General features: G+C 43.7%; 1 protein-coding gene and 1 long non-coding RNA gene across 3 annotated transcripts in view; one reads left to right on the top strand and one right to left on the bottom strand.

The window, feature by feature from the left end:
* The window catches only part of AQP9 (aquaporin 9), a 72309-nt gene extending 61163 nt beyond the window's left edge, over positions 1 to 11146 (bottom strand). The window contains exon 1 of one of the 2 annotated variants that reach the window (XM_077263826.1): positions 10946 to 11146. In XM_077263826.1, the coding sequence (XP_077119941.1) occupies positions 10946 to 11128 (183 nt within the window). In that variant the 5' untranslated portion in view covers positions 11129 to 11146. The remainder of the gene's footprint in view (positions 1 to 10945) is intronic. The other variant, XM_077263827.1, reaches the window with a different exon arrangement.
* An 8505-nt stretch (positions 11147 to 19651) lies between these two features.
* The window catches only part of LOC143775559 (uncharacterized), a 65174-nt gene continuing 58460 nt past the window's right edge, over positions 19652 to 26365 (top strand). Inside the window, exon 1 of the long non-coding RNA XR_013215667.1 lies at positions 19652 to 19724. This is a non-coding gene — a long non-coding RNA (uncharacterized LOC143775559). The remainder of the gene's footprint in view (positions 19725 to 26365) is intronic.

Raw genomic sequence — 26365 nt, 5'->3', positions numbered from 1 at the left:
TTTTAGGCTAGAGTATCCTGTGATAATTATAGGGGATAACTCAGGAGACTCTTTGCGTGGAACAAGACAACTACAGGACACAGTTTTATAAGTGGTAAAGTCTATATTATAACACGGTGATTCAAACAGGTGCAGAGAGAAACTCAAGTCCACAACACGGTGCAAATATCAAATGCAGCTCAGCAGTCTATAGGAAACTTCAGAGGAAAATGCAATCATGCAGAAAGTCTATGAAGCACAATTATTCTTGAGGATACTTGACACGAATAAGTCCTTGCTTAGTCCAAAACACAGATATATATGCTTATAAGGCAGTTCAAATAATATCTTAGCTCAACCAGGGAGGTTTGGGTAAGAGTCTCAGGTTTTTGCAGAGCAGCAACAGCTTACATGTCCAGCAAATGCAGATGGAAGTAAACAGGAGCAGCAGATGAAGGAGGATTACTGGAACTGGTGTATGCAGCAGGAACTCAGAGCAGAGTAGCAGGATAACCCCACAGGTTCACAGGAGCAGGAATATAGCCAGGGAGTCACCAGAGGTCAGGAGCTGGATGCAAGGCAGAATACTCTAGCACAGACTGAAGGCTGGGGTGGAGTTTTATAGCAGGAAGACATAGTGCACATGAGACCAAAGACGCCATCTTGGAAAAGGGCAGTAATGCACAAAAAGGTGATAAAAAATGTTCTGACAATACTATGTGGCTGTGCTATATACTACGCGGCTGTGCTATATATATACTGAATAGGCTGTGTTAAATGCTACGTGGGCTGTGAGACTCTTTCACCCGGGGCCCTCAAAAACCTGGCGCCGGCCCTGGCTTCACTGATTGGTCGCGCCCGGCCGGCCACGAGTAGTGTTGAGCATTCCGATACCGCAAGTATCGGGCATCGGCCGATATTTGCGGTATCGGAATTCCGATACCGAGATCCGATACTTTTGTGATATCGGGAATCTGTATCGGGATCGATATTAATGTGTAAAATAAAAAATAAAAATAAAAAATATTGATATACTCACCTCTCCGACGCAGCCTGGACCTTACCGATGTAACCGGCAGCTTCCGTTCCTAAGAATGAGCGCTTGAAAGACCTTAGATGACGTCGCGGCTTGTGATTGGTCGCATGGCGGTCACGTGACCGCCCACGCGACCAATCACAAGCCGCGACGTCATCTAAGGTCTTTCAAGCGCTCATTCTTAAGAACGGAAGCTGCCGGTTACATCGGTAAGGTCCAGGCTGCGTCGGACAGGTGAGTATATCAATATTTTTTATTTTTATTCTTTATTTTACACATTAATATGGATCCCAGGGCCTGAAGGAGAGTTTCCTCTCCTTCAGACCCTGGGAACCATACAGGATACCTTCCGATACTTGGTGTCCCGCAGTCCGGCTGCGAATTGGCACGGGATTGGAACCACGCTTCGCTAATTGGTCGCACCAGGCCGGCCGAATCCTGTGTATTCATTGCTTTATTCTGAAATCTTCATAAATAAACTACATACATATTCTAGAATACCCGATGCGTTAGAATCGGGCCACCATCTAGTTCTGATAATAAGACTGCAATAGGAAATGTCTGTTTGTAAAATCTTACGTAAGAGGGTTTTTCCTATGGATAGAAAACAAATGATTGATTGCTGGAATATGATAAATTAATTCAATACGAATCTCAAATCCTCCCTTTCTTTCTCACTGTAAAACTGCAGTGAGGAGAACTCTAATTAGAGTGGTGGTGTAGTATGAGAGGTGCCGCTCAATTCAAAGTCAATGGGGCTAACAGTCGAGTGCAGTGCACAGTTCCTATAGCCCCATACATGTCAACTGTAATGAGAATGCACATGCTCGACCAAAACTTGATTCAAGCCCCTCCTTGTTGTGGCCATAATCTGTGGATAGATGATAAATGGTTGTTATGAGAAAATCCCTGTATAAGATTTTGCAAATAGAGATTTCCTAATGTGGTCTCATTATCAAGATAGCTCGGCCGCCTCTAGGATTGATCTAGACCAGAGATGTCAAACTGCATTCCTCGAGGGCCGCAAACAGGTCATGTTTTCAGGATTTCCTTGTATTGCACAAGTGATAATTTCATCACCTGCACAGAATGATTCCAGCACCTTGTGGAATGCTAAAGAAAATCCTGAAAACATGACCTGTTTGCCGCCCTCGAGGAATGCAGTTTGACACTTTGATCTAGACTATTGTCTATTCCTAAGTAAAGTCTGATGTTGAGTAAATAAGGTTTTTGCCATGAGAGCTGCCTGGAGAGTTATTAAAATGTTTGGAAATAATTAAGGGGTCTTCTACTCCTGTCTCCCTCTGAACTGGCTCATTAGTGCATTATATATTCAGTGTAATGGATGCTGCTGTGTAAATTTTCATTACCCCTACAAGAAGATAATGTTTAGTGGCCTCTTCCCATCAGATAGCAACTGATCATTGTCGGTCTCATCAGCAGGATATTCAATGATCTAGTCATCTCAAGGTATAATGGACACTGAACTAGGATTGCTCTGACAATTTAGCTATTAGAAAAGTTACTTGTTTAAAAGCAGTAAGCCTTATACATATTCTGATTATATAGGACTCAGCGTACAATGAAAGCTTGAACGGTTTTAAATTAGAATAGTTTTTATAGATAAGAAGTGGTGTGCAGTCGGGGAAAATATATTATCACTATGTGATGTAACATCACTCTACAAACAACTGTCCATTGAAACAATGGAAACTAGTACCAAGAAACAGATGATGGGTTCTCTATATTAAAAGACTATTACCATCTTTTAAAGTGACTGCATGTCAGTAAGATACACCAACACTTTATTATTGGTGAGGTCCTCTTGGACCCCAATCCTTAGAATGATTTAATGCTGCATCCGCTTAATTGTTTTCTTTGCCCAGCAACAGCCTTTACCCATTTAAGGAAATAAAGAGCCTCTAACCACTTGGTTACGCGGCAAAAATGCCATACACTTTAAACAGTTAGCCAAGCCTAATAGTCTTGTGTATGTGTGAGATGCAGGGGCATACACAGAAATCATAGGACCTCATAAAAGAGGTCCTACAACCCAGAAAAAAATCTTGTAAAGGGTATCACAAAAGAAAAGAAGAGCACATAAATTCCCATATTATTTCCCCAGAAAGTATGATTCCAACAAAAGAGTCCTAAAGCACATTATGATGCCCCCACAGTGAATTCCTCCACAGTACCCTCTGCATGCAGAGTATGATGACCCTACTGTACCCCACTCTCCCTCTTGGCAAAGTATTATAGAATATTAAACCTCCACACTACATAATTGCTTGCATGGAGTATAATGGACCCCACAAGCCCTCAAAACAGTATAGTGATCGCCACATAGCCCTCCAATCAATATGATGGTGCCCCATATAGCCCTCTAAACAGTATAATTACCCACACATATCACTGCAAACATAAAAATGGCCTCCATATAGACCTGTAAACAGAATAATGGCCTGCCACATACAGTTAGGTCCATATATATTTGGACAGAGACAACATTTTTCTAATTTTGGTTATATACATTACCACAATTAATTTTAAACAAAACAATTCAGATGCAGTTGAAGTTAAGACTTTCAGCTTTCATTTGAGGGTATCCACATTAAAATTGGATGAAGGGTTTAGGAGTTTCAGCTCCTTAACATGTGCCACCCTGTTTTTAAAGGGACCAAAAGTAATTGGACAATAGACTCTATAATAGACAAGGCTATTTCATGGACAGGTGTTGGCAATCCCTTCGTTATGTCATTCTCAATTAAGCAGATAAAAGGCCTGGAGTTGATTTGAGGTGTGGTGCTTGCATTTGGAAGGTTTTGCTCTGAAGTAAACATGCGGTCAAAGGAGCTCTCCATGCAGGTGAAACAAGCCATGCGAAAACAGAAAAAAAACCATCCGAGAAATTGCTACAATATTAGGAGTGGCAAAATCTACAGTTTGGTACATCCTGAGAAAGAAAGAAAGCACTGGTGAACTCATCAATGCAAAAAGACCTGGGCGCCTACAGAAGACAACAGTGGTGGATGATCGCAGAATAATCTCCATGGTGAAGAGAAACCCCTTCACAACAGCCAACCAAGTGAACAACACTCTCCAGGAGGTAGGCGTATCAATATCCAAATCTACCATAAAGAGAAGACTGCATGAAAGTAAATACAGAGGGTTCACTGCACAGTGCAAGCCACTCACAAGCATCAAGAATAAAAAGACTAGACAGGACTTTGCTATAAAACATCTAAAAAAGCCAGCACAGTTCTGGAAGAACATTCTTTGGACAGATGAAACCAAGATCAACCTCTACCAGAATGATGGAAAGAGAAAACTATGGTGAAGGTTTGGTCCAGCTCATGATCCAAAGCATACCACATCATCTGTAACATACGGTGGAGGCAGTGTGATGGCTTGGGCATGCATGGCTGCCAGTGGCACTGGGTCACTAGTGTTTATTGATGATGTGAAACAGGACAGAAGCAGCCGAATGAATTCTGAGGTATTCAGAGACATACTGTGTGCTCAGATCCAGCCAAATGCAGCCAAACTGATTGGTCGTCATTTCATACTACAGATGGACAATGACCCAAAACATAAAGCCAAAGCAACCCAGGAGTTTATTAAAGCAAAGAAGTGGAATATTCTTGAATGGCCAAGTCAGTCACCTGATCTCAACCCAATTGAGCATGCATTTCACTTGTTAAAGACTAAACTTCAGACAGAAAGGCCCTCAAACAAACCGCAACTGAAAACCACCGCAGTGAAGGCCTGGCAGAGCATCAAAAAGGAGGAAAAACAGCGTCTGGTGATGTCCATGAGTTCAAGACTTCAGGCAGTCATTGCCAACAAAGGGTTTTCAACCAAGTACTAAAAATGAATATTTTATTTAAAATTAATGAGTCTGTCCAATTACTTTTGGTGCCTTTAAAAACAGGGTGGCAGATGTTAAGGAGCTGAAACACCTAAACCCTTCATTCAATTTTAATGTGGATACCCTCAAATGAAAGCTGAAAGTCTGAACTTCAACTGCATCTGAATTGTTTTGTTTAAAATTCATTGTAGTAATGACTATAACCAAAATTAGAAAAATGTTGTCTCTGTCCAAATATATATGGACCTAACTGTAGCTCTCTAAACAGTATAATGGCCTCACATAATCCTGCAAGTATAATGGCCTCCACATAGCCCTCCAAATAGTATAATGGCCACCACAAAATCCTCCAGATAGTATAATGGTCCCCACTCAGCCTTGAAAATAGTATAATGGTCCGCACGTAGCCTTCCATATAGTATAATGGGTCTCACAATGTATAACTCAATTGATCTAAAAAAAATACTCTGCTTTTCTTGTTCCCCGTATGTTCTGGCTATTGGTAGTACACCACTGGGGAGATGGAAAATTGTTTTGACTGACAGCTAACTAATAGTATGAGGGCCTATAACCACAGTGGTTGGCGCTCATAGCAAGTGAGCATTTCTGCTGCACACAGGTGATCTGATCATCGTCTGTGTGTAGCAGAGGAGATCAAACTATTGCAGCTTCTAGTCTCCCATGTAGACTATTAAAGCATGCAAAAGTAAAAAAAAGTTTTTAAAAATATAAAAAAATATATATAAAAAGATCAAATCAACCCCTTTTGCTCCATTCAAAATAAAACAAAAAAAACAAAAAACAAACATACACATATTTTACGACATACGTTGTTCAAAAGTACAACTTGTTGCACTAAAAAGAAGCCCTCACATGGCCATATTAAAATATAAAAAAAATGTATGGCTCTGGAAAGAAGGGGAGCAAAAAACGAAAACGCAAAAATGAAAATACCTCTGGTCGTGAAGGAATTAAAAGTGGACATCGTACATGACTGGCATTGCAGCCCCTTCATTCAAGGATTAGTAGAAGTGTCTGAGTTTGGAACCCCAGTGTTCAGAAACTGATTGCATGTCCCACTGATACCTAAACAGTTTATAAAATCAAAATACCCCTGTTATGACCAATTACTCCATTTGTACTCTCACAATTTGCTGTATAGCACCACTTCACTATATGGAAGTAAAGACAGTATTTATCATCCTGAAATTTTTGATAAATAAACATCTTCAGAAGGAAATAGCCAGAATTACAATCATGGCCCTTGAAACTCTTTGACAAGTTCAGGCAATACTCATAATAGACAATTGGTGCAAACCTTGCAAGGCACTGGGACACAACTTTCTGTTGGTACTGCACCGAGTTCAGTGCACCCTGATTCAAAGGTGGGTGACCTGTGGCTACTAATCTGTAAACAAGCCTGGGACAAAAATGCCAAAAGTTCAGGGATAGGATCTACGTTTTATGGATTAAAGGTATTGGTCTGCTTCATTCTGCATACATCTGAGAAGTAAAAGAGTAAATGAACTTTGTCACAACTTGTTTGATTTTCTTCATGAGGATGGGTATTTAGGGCACATTTCAACATGTTTCTGCGCAAGGTTTTCTTTTGTGTCAGCTTGCATAAGTCCCTATAATTATACACATTTATATATTTTTATTTGAAATATTTTCAATCACATAATTCTTCATCAAACAAATATAAAAAGCTGTATTATGAGGTTTACATGTATATAGGTTACGGTCACGTGCAGATTGCTGCATCCAACCCTGTGAGCTGTGTTATGTCTTTATGTAAACGCTGATCTGGCAGAAATAAAACTGTACAAAAAGGAAGTTACAAAACAGAATTTTCACATGACTGAAAAAAAAGTCTGCCGCAGAAATATGCAGTGTTCAAGTCAACAAATACATAGTGTTGATAACAAGGATTCAAGGCAAAGAATGGTCCTCTGAGGACAGAACAGAAATCCATACTTGTTAATCATTAAGGTAACGTCCCCTTATATACAAATACATTTGGATAGAGGACACTTTTAAAAGTTCATTTTTTTTTTAATATGTAGCAATTAAATAGTTTGTATTCATATCGTCATTGCTAACAAGGAATTTCCAAATATTTAAATACTTAATTTTCAGCACTCAAGGGCAGCTCATTCCCAAATTTTGCCCTATATGTAAACAGAAATCTACTTTAACGATTTTACACACTGCAAAACACTTGAAAACTTTATTTTTTGTCTGTCTGTAAAATAGGTCATCAGTGATTGAACTCTGTGAATTCAATGGCAAGGCAGCTGATCAGCAGAATAAAGGGGCCTTTGTATGGATAGGCCATCAATATTTGAACAATCTGGGTTCAACGTGTGGCTGGATGATCTGCAGAATTTAAAAGTTACATAGGCGTAGCAACTCATCCATATGAGCTACTGCGCATATATAAGCAAGGGGAGGGCACATTCATCGCTTCATGGCAGCAGAAGCTTTGGACTGATGAGAATGGAATACAGGTCCTTCTCAAAAAATTAGCATATAGTGTTAAATTTCATTATTTACCATAATGTAATGATTACAATTAAACTTTCATATATTATAGATTCATTATCCACCAACTGAAATTTGTCAGGTCTTTTATTGTTTTAATACTGATGATTTTGGCATACAACTCCTGAAAACCCAAAAAACCTGTCTCAATAAATTAGCATATTTCACCCGTCCAATCAAATAAAAGTGTTTTTTAATAACAAACAAAAAAAACATCAAATAATAATGTTCAGTTATGCACTCAATACTTGTTCGGGAATCCTTTGGCAGAAATGACTGCTTCAATGCGGCGTGGCATGGAGGCAATCAGCCTGTGACACTGCTGAGATGTTATGGAGGCCCAGGATGCTTCAATAGCGGCCTTAAGCTCATCCAGAGTGTTGGGTCTTGCGTCTCTCAACTTTCTCTTCACAATATCCCACAGATTCTCTATGGGGTTCAGGTCAGGAGAGTTGGCAGGCCAATTGAGCACAGTAATACCATGGTCAGTAAACCATTTACCAGTGGTTTTGGCACTGTGAGCAGGTGCCAGGTCGTGCTGGAAAATGAAATCTTCATCTCCATAAAGCATTTCAGCCGATGGAAGCATGAAGTGCTCCAAAATCTCCTGATAGCTAGCTGCATTGACCCTGCCCTTGATGAAACACAGTGGACCAACACCAGCAGCTGACATGGCACCCCACACCATCACCGACTGTGGGTACTTGACACTGGACTTCAGGCATTTTGGCATTTCCTTCTCCCCAGTCTTCCTCCAGACTCTGGCACCTTGATTTCCGAATGACATGCAAAATTTGCTTTCATCAGAAAAAAGTACTTGGGACCACTTAGCAACAGTCCAGTGCTGCTTCTCTGTAGCCCAGGTCAGGCGCTTCTGCCGCTGTTTATGGTTCAAAAGTGGCTTTACCTGGGGAATGCGGCACCTGTAGCCCATTTCCTGCACACGCCTGTGCACGGTGGCTCTGGATGTTTCCACACCAGACTCAGTCCACAATCTTCCTCAGGGTCCGGTCACCTCTTCTCGTTGTACAGCGTTTTCTGCCACATTGTTTCCTTCCAACAGACTTACCATTGAGGTGCCTTGATACAGCACTCTGGGAACAGCCTATTTGTTGAGAAATTTCTTTCTGGGTCTTACCCTCTTGCTTGAGGGTGTCAATGATGGCCTTCTTGACATCTGTCAGGTCGCTAGTCTTACCCATGATGGGGGTTTTGAGTAATGAACCAGGCAGGGAGTTTTTAAAAGCCTCAGGTATCTTTTGCATGTGTTTAGAGTTAATTAGTTGATTCAGAAGATTAGGGTAATAGGTCGTTTAGAGAACCTTTTCTTGATATGCTAATTTATTGAGACAGGTTTTTTGGGTTTTCAGGAGTTGTATGCCAAAATCATCAGTATTAAAACAATAAAAGACCTGACAAATTTCAGTTGGTGGATAATGAATCTATAATATATGAAAGTTTAATTGTAATCATTACATTATGGTAAATAATGAAATTTAACACTATATGCTAATTTTTTGAGAAGGACCTGTATTTGGCTGTGACAGAAGGCAGTTTGTATGTCGAATGCTTGGAGAGTAGTACAATGAGTGTTTGTAGGAAACAGTGAAGCATGGGGGAAGTCCCTTGCCAAAATGAGGCTGTGTTTCAGCCAATGAAGTTTGGAATTTGGTTAAGACTAACTGTGTCCTCAATTCTGAGAAATACAGGCAGATACTTATCCATCACGCAATATCATCAAGAAGGTTTCTGATTGGCTCCAAATTTATTCTTCAGCAGGACAATGACCCCAAACATTCAACCAATGTCATTAAGAACTATCTTTAACATAAAAAAGAACAAGGAGCACTAGAACTGATAGAGTCCTGATTTGAACTTCATCTAGTTTGTCTGGAACTACATGCAGAGACAGACAGTACATCTACAAATATGTGGTTAGTTCTTAATGATGTTTTAAACACTGTGTGCACGTGTACCTAGAATTGATGCTTTAATGCAGTTCTAATGACAAAAGGGCGGTCACAACAAATATTGATTTGATTTAGTTTTGTCTTTTGTTCACTTATTTTGCATTTTGTTACTTATTAAAAATAAAATATTAAAGGGAACCTGTCAGCAGATTTTACCACTATAAGATGCGGCCATCGCCTTTTAGGGCTTATCTACAGCATTCTATAATGCTGTAAATAAGCCACTGGTCTGACCTGCAAGTGAAGAAAAATAATTGATATTCTACTCACCCGGGAGGGCGGTCCTTTGCGGTCCGGTCTGACGGGTGTCGCAGGTCCGGGTCCGGCGCCTCCCATCTTCTTGTGACACCGCCCTCCTGCTTCTTCATCACTCCCCAGCATCGGCGCTCCTGCGCAGGCGCACTTCTCTGCCCTGTTGAGGGCAAAGGAAAGTACTGCAGTGTGCAGACGCCGGGAAAGGTCAGAGCGGTCCAGCACCTGCGCACTGCAGTACTTTGCTATGCCCTCCACAGGGCAGAGAAGTGCGCCTGCGCAGGAGCGCCGATGCTGGGGAGCAATGAAGAAGCAGGAGGGCGTCGTTGCAAGAAGATGGGAGGTACCAGACCCGGACCTGAGACACCCATTGGACCGGACTGCACAGGACCGCTCCCCCAGGTGAGTATAATATAACTTATTTTTCATCACTTGCAGTTTGGACCAGAAGCTTATCTACAGCATTATAGAATGCTGTAGATAAGCCCTGAAAGGTAGTGGCCGCATCTTATAGCAGCAAAATCTGCTGACAGGTTCCCTTTAAACTACTAACAGAGTTAGTTTATAAAGTATTCTTACTTTGCAGTATTTTTTTTCTATACTAGACTATAGCTCTTTCCAAAGAATTGAATAAGTCTCTCTCTCTCTATATATATATATTTATATTACTCAGATTTAACAAAGGTGACCCTATGCAGTACTAGCATCCAACTATACTGCCGTAATTGTATAGTGTTTCCATAAGATGACATTACATGATTAGCTAGGTTAATTACAGATATGACAAATATATTCTATCCGTCATTATTCTTATTTATGCAGTATCACCATTGTATAGTTTATTTGTAGATTGTAAGCTCTTACGAGCAGGATCTTTACTTTAATTACTGTATTATCTTTAACTTGTTACTTACAACTGTTGTGTATGAACAGTTGATTTGTAAAGCACTGCAGAATATGTTGGCACTATATAAATAAAGATTATTATTTATTAAGGGAAGAACGCATATTGCCAGTCCATTTGTATGTACAAAAACAGTTTGAACATAGTAGAAACGTAAAAAATATTTCACAAATAGGAAGGCTAAAAAAAAGTTCCGGTTTATAAGGTCCTGGGGGGTTACTGCTGTAAAAACAGTTATAAATACATATAATAAGTTGCAATATTCGACCAGAGAACTAGTATTGCGCTATTTTTTATATAGCAAGCAGAAAAAAAGCCTTAAACTCAGAGAAATGCATACATCAGCAGAATTATACAGTACATAAAGAAACAGGAAAACAGCTGACACTTACTACTAGCAGACATGTTCCGAAAAATTCAGAGAGGGTTTCCTTTGCTAGGCTGTTGCTCAGAGCAATTTTTTCTAAACAGCTCCTGTTTTCCTTCATGTCTAAAGTGCTGTATGTGCTGCTCCTCCTGTTGCCCTTGGTGGAGTCAGCTTCAGACATCCTCTTCTGCAGATTTTGGGTTCCCATTTAACTATTAACCCACGTGGGAATGTGTGCACTGCTTGCATGTACTCCACTGAATAGTCTGATTCATATATTGCCAGGAAAATTGATTTCCTGTACTGCCATTGGCTGGATTAAAGTACATGGATTAAAAAAAAAAAATGTACAGCTCAATTTAAAATCTTTCCATATATTTTTTTTTCATTTACATTTAGAAAATTTGATATGTCATATTAAGAAGAAAGTTTTGATTGAAAGGTATAATTTGAATACATGCTGGAAGATGTCATTATAGCTATTATACCTTTGCTTTTATTCACGCGTAGAAAGCAATTCTTCCATCTGTATTATATATTGGAGACTTTTAAATGAACACTTAGTTAAAAGGAAACTTTCACCAGAAACAACGCTAATAACCTGCAGATATGCGGTTAAAGGGAACCTGTCACCTCAAATTGGCGGGATATGTAAATGCCTTTTTTCCGGTCCGAGGGGTTGCGTTTCGTTTTCATTTCTCCACCCCATCCGTCCCTGTTGTCCGTAATATGTTTGAGAATTAGAGTACTTGTCCTCCATAGTTCACGCGTGTGCAATGCAATCTTCACTCGCGCACACACAGTATGCTTTGCCCAACTGCGGGCAAAGCCAAAAAGCATTACTGTGCATGTGCCTGCACATTATGTCCCAGAACACAGCAAAATACTTCTGGGACATAGTGCATGGGTGCATGTGCAGTAATGCTTTTCGGCTTTGCCCTCAGTTGGGCAAAGCATACTGCGTGTGCGCGAGAGAAGATTGCATTGCGCATGCACAAACTATGGAGGACAAGTACTCTAATTCTCAAACATATTACGGACAACAGGGAAGGATGGCGTGGAGAAATTAAAACGAAACGCCGCTCATCAGACCAGAAAAAAAGGCATTTACATATCCCACCAATTTTAGGTGACAGGTTCCCTTTAATCTGCAGGCTATTAGCGTTATTAACCTGGCCAGCACCTGCACGCAGCCGAATGCAGCGGGGAGAAAATTATCTTTTTCTCCCCGTCAGCATTCTGTGTTCAGTCATGGGGTTGGGGACAGTGCCGATGCAGTCACCGCTCTGAGTACCGTATATAGAGCGGCCGTTGTAACTGCGCCCCTGGCCCTAACATCTGGCCCCAATGTACAGCAAGTGTCAGTCAGGGCCGGGGGCGCAATTACAGCTGCTTTGTATACTCAGAGTGGTGACTAAATGGGCGCTGCCCCACCCCCATGACTGAATACCGAATGCTGGCAGGGAAAATAAGATCATTTTCTCCCCGCTGCATTCGGCTGTGCACAGATGCCGGGAAGGTTAAAGGGAATCTGTCACCCCAAAATTGGCCTATAAACTAATGCCACCAGCATCAGAAGCTTATCTACAGCATTCTGTAATGCTGTAGATAAGCCCCTGATGTCACCTGAAAGATAAGAAAAACAGGTTACAGGTCCTTCTCAAAAAATTAGCATATAGTGTTAAATTTCATTATTTACCATAATGTAATGATTACAATTAAACTTTCATATATTATAGATTCATTATCCACCAACTGAAATTTGTCAGGTCTTTTATTGTTTTAATACTGATGATTTTGGCCTACAACTCCTGATAACCCAAAAAACCTGTCTCAATAAATTAGCATATCAAGAAAAGGTTCTCTAAACGACCTATTACCCTAATCTTCTGAATCAACTAATTAACTCTAAACACATGCAAAAGATACCTGAGGCTTTTAAAAACTCCCTGCCTGGTTCATTACTCAAAACCCCCATCATGGGTAAGACTAGCGACCTGACAGATGTCAAGAAGGCCATCATTGACACCCTCAAGCAAGAGGGTAAGACCCAGAAAGAAATTTCTCAACAAATAGGCTGTTCCCAGAGTGCTGTATCAAGGCAAAAATGTGGCAGAAAACGCTGTACAACGAGAAGAGGTGACCGGACCCTGAGGAAGATTGTGGAGAAGGACCGATTCCAGACCTTGGGGAACCTGAGGAAGCAGTGGACTGAGTCTGGTGTGGAAACATCCAGAGCCACCGTGCACAGGCGTGTGCAGGAAATGGGCTACAGGTGCCGCATTCCCCAGGTAAAGCCACTTTTGAACCATAAACAGCGGCAGAAGCGCCTGACCTGGGCTACAGAGAAGCAGCACTGGACTGTTGCTAAGTGGTCCCAAGTACTTTTTTCTGATGAAAGCAAATTTTGCATGTCATTCGGAAATCAAGGTGCCAGAGTCTGGAGGAAGACTGGGGAGAAGGAAATGCCAAAATGCCTGAAGTCCAGTGTCAAGTACCCACAGTCAGTGATGGTGTGGGGTGCCATGTCAGCTGCTGGTGTTGGTCCACTGTGTTTCATCAAGGGCAGGGTCAATGCAGCTAGCTATCAGGAGATTTTGGAGCACTTCATGCTTCCATCGGCTGAAATGCTTTATGGAGATGAAGATTTCATTTTTCAGCACGACCTGGCACCTGCTCACAGCGCCAAAACCACTGGTAAATGGTTTACTGACCATGGTATTACTGTGCTCAATTGGCCTGCCAACTCTCCTGACCTGAACCCCATAGAGAATCTGTGGGATATTGTGAAGAGAAAGTTGAGAGACGCAAGACCCAACACTCTGGATGAGCTTAAGGCCGCTATTGAAGCATCCTGGGCCTCCATAACATCTCAGCAGTGTCACAGGCTGATTGCCTCCATGCCACGCCGCATTGAAGCAGTCATTTCTGCCAAAGGATTCCCGACCAAGTATTGAGTGCATAACTGAACATTATTATTTGATGGTTTTTTTGTTTGTTATTAAAAAACACTTTTATTTGATTGGACGGGTGAAATATGCTAATTTATTGAGACAGGTTTTTTGGGTTATCAGGAGTTGTAGGCCAAAATCGTCAGTATTAAAACAATAAAAGACCTGACAAATTTCAGTTGGTGGATAATGAATCTATAATATATGAAAGTTTAATTGTAATCATTACATTATGGTAAATAATGAAATTTAACACTATATGCTAATTTTTTGAGAAGGACCTGTATATTATACTCACCCAGGGGTGGTCCCAGTGTGGTTTGGATCTGATGGGCGTCGAGGTCCAGGTCTGGCACATCCCATCTTCATATGATGACATTCTCTTCCTCCTGCCACGGCTCCTGCGCAGGCGTACTTTGTCTGCCGTGTTGAGGGCAGAGCAAAGTACTGCAGTGTGCAGGCGCAGGGAAAGGTCAGAGAGGCCCGGCGCCTGCGCACTGCAGTACTTTACTCTGCCCTCAGCAGGGCAGACAAAGTACACCTGCGCAGGAGCCGCGGCAGGAAGACAAAAAGAGGACATCATCGTATGAAGATGGCAGGCGCCGGACCCGGACCGCGACGTCCATCGGACTGGACCACAGAGGGACCGCTCCTGGGTGAGTATAATATAACCTGTTTTTCTTATCTTTCAGGTGACATCGGGGGCATATCTTCAGCATTACAGAATGCTGTAGATAAGCCCCTGATGCCGGTGGCCTTAAGGTACCTTCACACTAAGCGACTTTACAACGATAACGATAGCGATCCGTGACGTTGCAGAGTCCTGGATAGCGATATCGTTGCGTTTGACACGCAGCAGCGATCTGGATCCTGCTGTGATATCGCTGGTCGTTGCTGAAAGTTCAGAACTTTATTTGGTCGTCAGATCGGCGTGTATCGTCGTGTTTGACAGCAAAAGCAACGATGCCAGCGATGTTTTACAATGGTAACCAGGGTAAATATCGGGTTACTAAGCGCAGGGCCGCGCTTAGTAAACCCGATATTTACCCTGGTTACCATTGTAAAAGTAAAAAAAAAACACTACATACTCACCCTCTGATGTCTGTCACGTCCCCCGGCGTCCACGCTGCTGCTCAGAGCTTCCTGCACTGTGTCAGTGCCGGCCGTAAGGCAAAGCACAGCGGTGACGTCACCGCTCTGCTGTTAGGGCCGGCGCTCACACAGCGCAGGGAAGCGGATGCCGGGGGACGCGAATGTAAGTATGTAGTGTTTGTTTTTTTACATTTAACACTGGTAACCAGGGTATACATCGGGTTACTAAGCGCGGCCCTGCGCTTAGTAACCCGATGCTTACCCTGGTTACCCGGGGACGTCGGCATCGTTGGTCACTGGAGAGCGGTCTGTGTGACAGCTCTCCAGCGACCAAACAGCGATGCTGCAGCAATCGGCATCGTTGTCGATATCGCTGCAGCGTCGCTTAGTGTGAAGGTACCTTTAGTTTATAGGCCAATTTTGGAGTGACAGATTCTCTTTAATAATGCTGCATCTGCAGGTACACAGCGTGACTTCTGGTGACAGGTTCCATTTAAATATATACCTTGTATACATGATGAATCCTCCAAGTAGTACAGAGCCTTAATACGTGGCCCACTAAAATCTATAGGGCCCACTAAAATCTATATGGCATCACTGACATATAAAAGTTCACAGAGATTGATTTTTCTGTCATATTTTGTATGAATTCAAATTAAAAAAAAAATTTGTCATGCTTTCTTAGCTGCAATTGGAATGCCTGCCAGGGCCGTATGGTACTTGGTACCGGGTCTGGTACGTAAAGGGATGTGTCACGGTGGCATCGACCAGGTCCGTGGCCCTGGGCGTCCAAGTGAAAGGGAAAGGTCTTTAAAGGGATTTGAGTAAAGTTTGTGTTCGTGAAAAAACCTGTGGTAATTGGTCAAGGGTGACTGATGCTGCTTAAAGGGGTCCTCTGGGGTGATGTTGTGGCAGCAGGGATGGTATGGCTTCCCACAGGTGAAGCTGGGTCCCCAGGGCTCCCAGTGTATACAGATAAAGATGGTGGGTGGTATAGCAAGAAACGGAGGACACAGGTTTTCAGTCTCTTTACCTTTTTACTGTCGAATTCAGGCAGTCACAGTCCAGGGTAACAGACCATGCATGCAGGTGTGGTCCAGCCTGCTTGGAAGAGAGTTGGGAGTCTCCTTTACCAGGTGTGGTTAGAAGCCTTCCCTCTAGCGCAGTGGGTGTAGTCCCTTGCTGCCTTAAGCCTCTCACAAGGTCCTCAGGTTTTCTCTCTGTCCTCCTTGCAGGTAGAACACTAACCCATATGACAGGTGGCTCGAGTCTTTTTACAGGATCTCTATCATGACCCGGGCTCTCTGTTCCACTGTGTCTTCAGGTGTAAGGGCGGACAGGTGACTTGTAATCCTGACGGTTTCTACTGTGAGACGTGGATTCCTGCGCAACCCCGATTTTCTGGCTACCGGTGTCTGCACTCAGTAGGGAGATAGCTCAGTCGCAGCTATCCCCCCAGGTCTTCACTCTCCTGTGCTTCACTTCCCCTACAGGCTCTCTACAATCTGTTCTGCTTTCTCTTCTCTACTTCCAGGAGCTGCAGCACCTCTTGTGGCTGCATGTCCCCTGTCTTTAATAATTGAATAATAATAATTTTTTTATTTATACAGCGCCAACATATTCTGCAGCACTTTACATTATAGAGGGGAGTTGTACAGACAATAGACATTACAGCATAAACATAAACACAAATCAAAACAGATACCAAGAGGAATGAGGGCCCTGCTTGCAAGCTTACAAACTATGAGGAAAAAGGGGAGACACGAGAGATGGATGGTAACAATTGCTTTCATTGTTCGGACCAGCCATAGTGTAAGAATCAGGTTTTCATGTAAAGCTGCATGAACCAGTTAACAGCCTAAATATGTAACAGTACAGACACAGAGGGCTATTAAATGCATAAAGTGTATGAGAACATGATGCGAAGAACCCGATTATGGTTTAAGTTTTTTGAATGGGCCACACAGGGATAGTTAGGCTAATGCGTTGAGGCGGTAGGCCAGTCTGAACAAATGTGTTATAAGGGCACGCTTAAAACTGTGGGCATTGGGGATTAATCGTATTAACCTGGGTGGTGCATTCCAAAAAATTGGCGCTGCTAATGAAAATCTTGGAGACTGGAGTGGGAGGTTCTGGTTATTGAGGATGCTAACCTCAAGTCATTAGCAGAATGGAAAGCATGGGTAGGGTGATAGGCTGAGACCAGTGAGGAGATGTAGGATGGTGCTGAGCCATGGAGCACTTTGTGGATAAGGGTAATAAGTTTGTACTGGATTCTGGAGTGGATGGGTAACCAGTAGGGTTGAGCGAAATGGGTCGGCCATTTTCAGAAGTCGCCGACTTTTGGCAAAGTCGGGTTTCGTGAAACCCGACCCCTGTGTGGGGTCGGCCATGAGGTCGGCGATCTTCTGAATCTGGTATCGGAATTCCGATACCAAGTTCCGATATGTTTGCGATATCGGGAATCGGTATCGGAATCCATATTTAAGTGTAAAATAAAGAATCAAAATAAAAAATATTGATATACTCACCCTCGGACGCGCCCTGGTACTAACCGGCAGCCTTCCTTCCTAAGAATGAGCGCGTGAATGACCTGCGGTGATGTCGCGGCTTGTGATTGGTCGCGTGAGCGGTCACATGGGCGGTCACGCGACCAATCACAAGCCGCGACGTCATCTAAGGTCCTTCACGTGCTCATTCTTAGGAAGGAAGGCTGCCGGAACGAAGCAGGGCGCGTCCGAGGGTGAGTATATACCTAATAGGAATATACTATGTGTAAGAGGGAGACAGATTAGTAGATGGTTACAATAGTCCAGACGAGAATGAATAAGAGAAACAGTATGAGTTTTTGCAGAGTCGAAAGTAAGAAAAGGTTGAATTCTAGAAACGTTTTTGAGGTACAGATAACAAGAGTGAGCCAGTGATCGGATGTAGGAGGTGAATGAAAGCTCGGAATCAAGTATGACCCCAAGGCAGCGGGCATGTTGCTTGGGAGTAATGGTGGAACCACACACAGATATGGCAATGTCAGGCAAAGGTAGGTTAGTAGAGGGAGAAAACACAAAGAGTTCAGTTTTTGACAGGTTCAGTTTCAGATAGAGGAAGGACATGATGTTGCAGACAGCGGTAAGACAATCACTGGTGTTTTCTAAAAAGGCAGGCATGATATCAGGAACAGAAGTGTATAATTGGGTGCCATCAGCATAGAGATGGTACTGGATCCCAAATCTACTGATTGTTTGTCCAATAGGGACAGTATACAAAGTGAAGAGGAGGGGGCCTAGGACTGATCCTTGAGGAACCCCAACAGTAAGGGGAAGATGAGTGGAGGAGGAACCTGCAAAAGATACAGTGAAAGAGCGGTCGGAGAGATAGGAGAAGCAGGAGAAAACTGTGTCCTTAAGGCCGATGGAGCTGAGCATAGTGAGGAGGAGCTGATGATCCACAGTGTTGAATGTTGCGGAGAGATCCAAGAGAATTAGCATGGAGTAGTAACCATTAGTGATGAGCGAGTGTACTCGTTGCTCGGGTTTTCCCGAGCACGCTCTGGTGACCTCCGAGTATTTGTTAGTGTTTGGAGATTAAAGGTACCTTCACACGAAACGACATCGCTAGCGATCCGTGACGTTGCAGCGTCCTCGCTAGCGATATCGTTTCGTTTGACACGCAGCAGCGATCAGGATCCTGCTGTGATGTCGCTGGTCGCTGAATAAAGTCCAGAACTTTATTTGGTCGTCCGATCGCTGTGTATCCTTGTGTTTGAAAGCAAAAGCAACGATACCCAGCGATGTTTTACACTGGTAACCAGGGTAAACATCGGGTTACCAAGCGCAGGGCCGCGCTTAGTAACCCGATGTTTACCCTGGTTACCAGCGTAAAAGTAAAAAAAACAAACAGCACATACTCACCTGCGCGTCCCCCAGCGTCTGCTTCCTGACACTTACTGAGCGCCGGCCCTAAAGTGAAAGTGAAAGCACAGCAGTGACGTCACCGCTGTGCTGTTAGGGCCGGAGCTCAGTCAGTGTCAGGAAGCAGACGCTGGGGGACGCGCAGGTGAGTATGTACTGTTTGTTTTTTTTACTTTTACGCTGGTAACCAGGGTAAACATCGGGTTACTAAGCGCGGCCCTGCGCTTAGCAACCCGATGTTTACCCTGGTTACCCGGGGACCTCGGCATCGTTGGTCGCTGGAGAGCGGTCTGTGTGACTGCTCTCCAGCGATCAAACAGCGACGCTGCAGCGATCAGCATCGTTGTCGCTATCGCTGCAGCGTCGCTTCGTGTGAAGGTACCTTTAGTTTACATCAGCTCAGCCAGGGGCGTCGCTATCATGAGGCCACTTGAGTTGGTTGCTTCAGGCGGCACCACCTGCTGATAAAAAGGGGGGCGGCATCTGTGGGGAGCGTTCTTTCAGATGCTGGCTTGTGCCTGCATTTGGCCGCTCTTGTCTCCCTGACATCCTGCTATCTCCTGCTGTGCTGCTGCCCGCATCATACTGGGGGAATATGCACTTTGATTACAGGTGCGTGCGAGGTGGCTTTTACGCTGTTCAGCAACTCAGAGAGGGGAGGTGACCTACAGGAGAAGAACACTGGCCAATGAAAGCTCTCACATCACTGACAGAAGAGCTGATTGGCCAGTGCTCCTGTCCTCCTGCATGGCACATCTTTGAAGGGGAGAACTGAGAACCAGGAAATAAGATCAGAGAGGACTCGGAGCCACCTGTGCTGGAAGATACAGGAGAAGCAGCTCCAATCCACAAGGTGACAGATCCCCTGCTGGGCAATCCCGGCAGAGAGAGTGGGTGTGGGGCTCAGTTGCTGTGAGCAGGGGAAGCTGCACATGTACACCAGCCCCCACCCCTTAGCACAGAAGAGTGTGAGTGTGCGTGTGTGTGTGTGTGTGTGTGTGTGTGTGGGGGGGGGGTTGTGTAGTGTGTGGGTTGTCTCTCTGTCGTTGTGTCTTTCTGTGTGGTGTGTGGGTTGTGTCTATGTGTGTGTCTGTATGGTCTGTCTGCAGGTTGCGTATTTGTGTGGGTTGTGTGTCTGTGTGTGGGTTGCGTGTCTGCTTGTGTGTGGGTTGCGTGTCTGTGTGTGTCTGCTTGTGTGTGTCTGTGTGGGTTGTGTGTGTGTGTGTGTGTGTCTGCTTGTGTGTATTTCTGTGTTTGGGTTGCGTGTCTGTGTGTGGGTTGTGTCTCTGTTTTTCTGTGTGGTGTGTGGGTTGTGTCTGTGTGTCTATGTGTGTCTGCCTGTGTTTGGGTTGTGTGTGCCTGTGTGTGTGGATTGTGTCTCTCTGGTGTGTGGGTTGTGTCTGTCTATGTGGTGTGTCTGTTGTGTGTCAGTGTGGGTTGTGTCTCTGTGTTGACTGTGGGTTGTGTCTGCGTGTGTTGTATCTCTATGTGGGGGGGCTGTGTATGTTTGTGTGTTTAGATATCTTGTGTGAATACTGAGGTGTGTATGTATATACACTTGTCCTGCATGCATGTTCTGTGTATATGATGTGTACCTGCTGTGCATCTGTTATATAGCATGTGTGTACTAAGGACATGTATGATGTGTGTGTCTGTGACTGTATGATGTGTATGTAATGAGCTTGTGTTGTCCAGTACATGTGTGCTGTAGATAATGTAATTTAACCCCTTCACCACCTTTGACGTTCATATACGTCAAAGGTTGTATCCTTGCCTTTGATACAATCTCGCACACTGGCAATATAATATATGGAGGACTATGGGGGGATGAATTATAATATATTGATAACTATGGGGTGCATTATACTAGATGGAGGCATATGGGGGGGTGCATTATACTATAGGGAGGACTATGGGGGTGCATTATACTATAGGGAAGACTATGGGGGCATTATACTATATAGAAGATGATGGATGGTGCTTTATAATATATGGAGGACTATATGAAGCCACTTATACTATATGGAAGTAATTATAATATTTGGAGGGCTCTGTGGGGGGCATGATAATACTTGAAGGGCTATGAGAAAGTGGGGGCCATTATACTCTATGTAGTTCCTTTATACATTATAGAGGGCTGTATGGGGCACACAGCTGGGGATCATACTGTGGCGGGATAGTTGAGGGGGTACAGTAAGGTTATCATACTGCGTGTGTGGAGGAATCATTGTGGGGGATCATAGTGTTTGCGGGCCACCTTTGTTGGTATCATACTTTATGGGGCAATGAAAGAGGAATCTGGGGGCTTCAACAGGAGTAAAATTACTTTGTAACGGCAGCAAAGTTGTGAGATATGTACCTATGTGATCCAGACAAATTCTTTTTTTTTGGGGGGGGGATGGGGGAGCAATAAGAGCTTGTGGTTTGGGGCCCCATGATCTCTTTGTACGCCCTGGTGCAGGATGCATTGTTCTTTTCACAAACATCTCTGCTGGAGGACTGATTGCCCATAACTTACACACCATGTCCAATGCTGCTCTTCGGTACATACAGGCATTCAGCCTTATTTTTCTTGAGCGTCGGTTGTGCTCGCTACCCTTCCCACTCTCACATCCCTTACTCAACCCAATAGGAAGGCCTCTGCTATTAGCTCCGGACAGCCCCGTGTGTGTCGCTTGTGATTGGCTAAGCGATTCAGGAGAAGGAGGCATGATCTGTTTGGACATCTTTTTTCTATTTCTCTAAATTAAAATGTCCACTATTGTCCTCATTTTTACAGTATAGATATAAATCTGTATGAACCATATTTATTCCTACCGATTTAAACAAATTTACTATGGGGAAGGGGGTGGCGCCGTTCTGCACTTTGCCTCAGGCAGCACAGAGGCTAGGTTCACCCCTGACCTCAGCTAAATGATTTACAACCCAGCCTGAGTACATGTGGGGGTTGCCTGGTTGCCAGGGAATTCTCACATGTAATCAAACTGTCTAACAGTCACAAATCATCCAGCTGCTGGGAGGAAAACTAAATCTCCGAGCAGTTATAATACTTGGAGACCACCCGAGCGTGCTCAGGAAAACCTGAGAAACGAGTACACTCGCTCATCACTAGTGACCATTAGATTTAGCTGTTAGTGAATCATTAGAGACTTTAGTGAGGGCAGCTTCAGTAGAGTGTAAAGAGCGGAAACCGGATTGAAGAGGGTCGAGAAGAGCGTTATCTGAGAGATAGCAGATAAGACGGGAGTGGACCAGGCGTTCGAGGAGTTTAGAGATGAAGGGAAGATTAGAGACAGGTCTATAGTTAGCGGCACAGTTTTGGTCGAGGGATGGTTTTTTAAGTAATGGATGTATGATGGCATGCTTAAATGAGGAGGGAAAGATACTGGAAGAGAGAGGTTGAATATTTTTGTTAGGTGAGAGGTGTCAGCGGGGGAAAGGGACTGGAAGAGATGTGACGGAATGGGGTCACTTGTTCAAGTGGTTGGGCGAGAAGATGCAAGGAGCCTGATTACTTCTTCTATGCATGTATTGCATGTTTTGGCATAGGTGGTTTTCCTTTATTGGATGCTGCTAGTGTTGAGCATTCCGATACCGCAAGTATCGGGTATCGGCCGATACTTGCGGTATCGGAATTCCGATACCGAGATCTGATACTTTTGTGGTATCGGGAATCGGAATTGGAAGTTCCCACTGTATGGTTCCCAGGGTCTGAAGGAGAGGAAACTCTCCTTCAGGCCCTGGGATCCATATCCATGTAAAAAATAAAGAATTAAAATAAAAAATATTGATATACTCACCTCTCTGGAGGCCCCTGGACATCACCGCTGGTAACCGGCAGCCTGCTTTGCTTAAAATGAGCGCGTTCAGCACCTTCCATGACGTCACGGCTTCTGATTGGTCGCTTGCCGCTCATGTGACCGCCACGCGACCAATCACAAGCCGTGACGTAATTCTCAGGCCCTAAATTCCTAGAATTCGGAATTTAGGACCTGAGAATGATGTCACGGCTTGTGATTGGTCGCGTGGCGGTCACATGAGCGGCACACAACCAATCACAAGCCGTGACATCATGGAAGGCCCTAAACGCGCTCATTTTAAGCAAAGAAGGCTGCCGGTTACCAGCGGTGATGTCCAGGGGCCTCCGGAGAGGTGAGTATATCAATATTTTTTATTTTAATTCTTTATTTTACACGTAATATGGATCCCAGGGCCTGAAGGAGAGTTTCCTCTCCTTCAGACCCTGGGAACCATCAGGATACCTTCCGATACTTGGTGTCCCATTGACTTGTATTGGTATCGGGTATCGGTATCGGCGATATCCGATACTTTTCGGGTATCGGCCGATACTATCCGATACCGATACTTTCAAGTATCGGACGGTATCGCTCAACACTAGATGCTCCCCTTCCCATGGTTGTTTCTTCCCGGTGAAAGACCTGGCTTTCATTGCTTGCGTTGAGAAACACGTGATGGTGTCTCCGCGGCTTTTCTACATGCATTTGCATATTTCCCATCAGGGATGGGGGCAGTGTTCTGGATCACTGCGTTGAGAAACACGTGATGGTGTCTCTGCAGTGGTGGATGTTTTGATCTCCCCGAGGTCATTCACCCTTATGTTTATAGTCTTTTCACTAGGCACTGCTCCTAAGAGCCAGTTTCTTACTCCACGCTGATGAGGGGCAAATACCCCGAAACAGCTGTCTGTGGATGGATACCATGTTTTGGCATAGGTGGTTTTCCTTTATTGGATGCTGCCCTTCCCATGGTTGTTCCTTCCCGGTGAAAGACCTGGCTATTCATTGCTTGCATTGAAAAACATGTGATGGTGTCTCCGCGGCTTTTCTACATGCATTTGCATATTTCCCATCAGGGATGGGGGCAGTGTTCTGGATCACTGCGTTGAGAAACACGTGATGGTGTCTCCGCAGTGTTGGATGTTTTGATCTCCCCGAGGTCATTCACCCTTATGTTTATGTCGGGGCCGTAATAACGACAATTAATCCTCATTCACCAGTCATTCCAAATTGTAATGTGAGCGCAGAACTTCTGGTACCGGAAAAAGAAATGATTCAGACACGTAGCTGATTCAATCTTTGCTGACGCTCTTGCGTTCACCTGTGTCCAGAGCCGAGCAGCAACTACTTTATTTTTTTATTGAATACACAGTACTATTGTTTAGGAAAAAGGAATGCATTAGGCGGAGTTTAAGCAGCATACATCTAGTGCTCAGTCTCTCTCTCTCATTCGTCAGGACATCTTCGATGGTTACTTTCTTCACATTCCAGAGTTATCTTTTTCAAGAGAAATAAACTTAACTCTTCACATTCTAAACTGAAATAAACAGTGAACACTGGCAGCCATCTTTAGATACAATTACATTTGCATTAGCTAGCAGATAGGAAAAACTTATTGTTTCACAGTATAAAAGTATAGCAGTACAAAAAGAGTATAAAGATTTATAAAAGTATAAAAGGTATATAAGAAAATACATTTTCACCTTGACAATCCCCCCTAAACACTAAGTTTTTCCCTTAAAGAAGGATCCTTCGAGACTGTCCATGTGATGGGGAAAGGGGAGGTGGATTTCTTCATCCAGACACCTCAGAAGCTCTCCCCTAGTGAGAGGCCTCCAGGTAGCTGAACCCTTCACTAACCTCACATGGAGTTCTCCCACTGTCCCTAAACTAAATCTCTTAGCATCATCTGAGAATGGGGGGTTTTGCCTACTCTCTTGAGAGGAATATACTTAGGGATTTCCCCTGGATCAGTATCATCGTACTCTGGTGGGTCTATTTCTTGATTGAGGAAGGTGCCAGTCGGAGTTGCTTTGGCAATAACCTTTTTGTACAAGGGAATAACACAACAGAGAATTATCGATCCAATTACAAGGAGGGCAATCAATACCAGACAGGCCTGTTGAAAGAATCCCTTGAGCCCACCCAACCAACTGGAAAAGAAGGATGTGTCTACTCCGGCATTAGTTTTCAATTCTGCTGCTAACCCAGTTATCTTTTTAAGGGCTATCATGGTTTTTCCATTCACTCCAGTGTTCTGAGGGATATAGGTACAACATTCTTCTCCCACCATCCCACAAACTCCTCCTTTCTCAGCTAAAATCATATCAAGGGCTAGTCGGTTTTGAAGAGTCATTCTAGTGTTAGGGACCAATTCTTCAACTATACCCTGGAAGGCATCTTGGCTAAAATTGACAAACCTTTGTTCACTGTAATATATGTAATTGATCCATTCAACATTTTTATTAATCTGCACCTGTGGGATTATAGAAGCGAAGCCGGCATAAATCTGGTTCTGGGCTTTAAACTGGTCAGGCACCCCCCTTGGCACTCCAATGGCATCAATATATACTAGTGGATCTTCTTCATAACTCATGTGGAGCTGATCGAGACTTCTCCTCTTTCTGGTAGGTTCATCAGGTATCTTTGGATCCCAAGGTAGAATCTTGAACTGCATGGCTAGTTTAACAAGGGTGCATTGGCCTATCCAGGCATTAGGTAACCTAGGACGAAGCTTACCATCCCCACATAACCAATAAATGTCGTACATATAATGTGTATGTTTGATTAGCAAGTCAGTATCTAAAGAACTGTTCTCTTTGCAGAAACCTGTCTCGAAGATCCCTACTGGTGTACCTGTGGTGTCGTGGGAATTATAGCAGGTGTAATTGTCAGCTAATACGGTTACTTCTCCTGGGACCTTTAGTTTAGGTTTCTCATGAATTAGTGGGACATAGTCTGGGCAATCAGTAGGCTTCAAACCTTTCAACAGATTCATAACACAGACAGTAGTGTTGTCATCAGGAAAAAGCAATGCATGTGTGTAGAGGTGCGTATTCGCAGCAGCACAAGCAATACATCCTACAGAGATGTTCTGGACTTTTACATTGTATCTTACCCATTCTAACCATAGGTTTTTCCTTGGGGCTGTTTGTGTTTCTATGGAGAAAACCTCTTGCCACCTGAGACCTGGAATGGGTATCACTTCATTAACTACTTTTTGCAAACGCTCACCTGGGCCTGTTTTAGGTTTACTGGTAACAGGGGCCTTGGTTGGTCTAGAGCTAATATCCTGGAGCTGTATATGGCCTAAATACGAATGGGGTCCAGCACTAAATACATAATTGTAATTCCTTCCCAGTACAAACGTCTGTAGATCAGCGGATTGGGCGTTTTCAAGATTCAGGAGGAGGGGGTGACAACTTTTACCCCATTTACAGCCCCTAAGTGGTTGCAGAAGGGCTGTAAGATGCATTCTCTCATGGAGAGTCCTACCCGTTCTATCCTTAGGGAACATGGCTTCGCTAGGTTTATATCCCCAATCTTTCCCTGTACTCCAGGCAGCATCTGTCCAATAGTGACAATTATCATTGTATTGTCTGGTAACACACAGATAAAACTGGATAGTTCCCTCTACTATCCGTTCAGTGTCAAGGCACTTGACTACATCACAGAAATCAAATCGCCAGATATTCAC

This window comes from Ranitomeya variabilis, chromosome 5 (assembly GCF_051348905.1).
Source record: "Ranitomeya variabilis isolate aRanVar5 chromosome 5, aRanVar5.hap1, whole genome shotgun sequence".
NCBI classification, from domain to species: domain Eukaryota; kingdom Metazoa; phylum Chordata; class Amphibia; order Anura; family Dendrobatidae; genus Ranitomeya; species Ranitomeya variabilis.
Note: the sequence above shows the minus strand (reverse complement) of the source record. Positions and strands in the feature narration are given on the sequence as shown.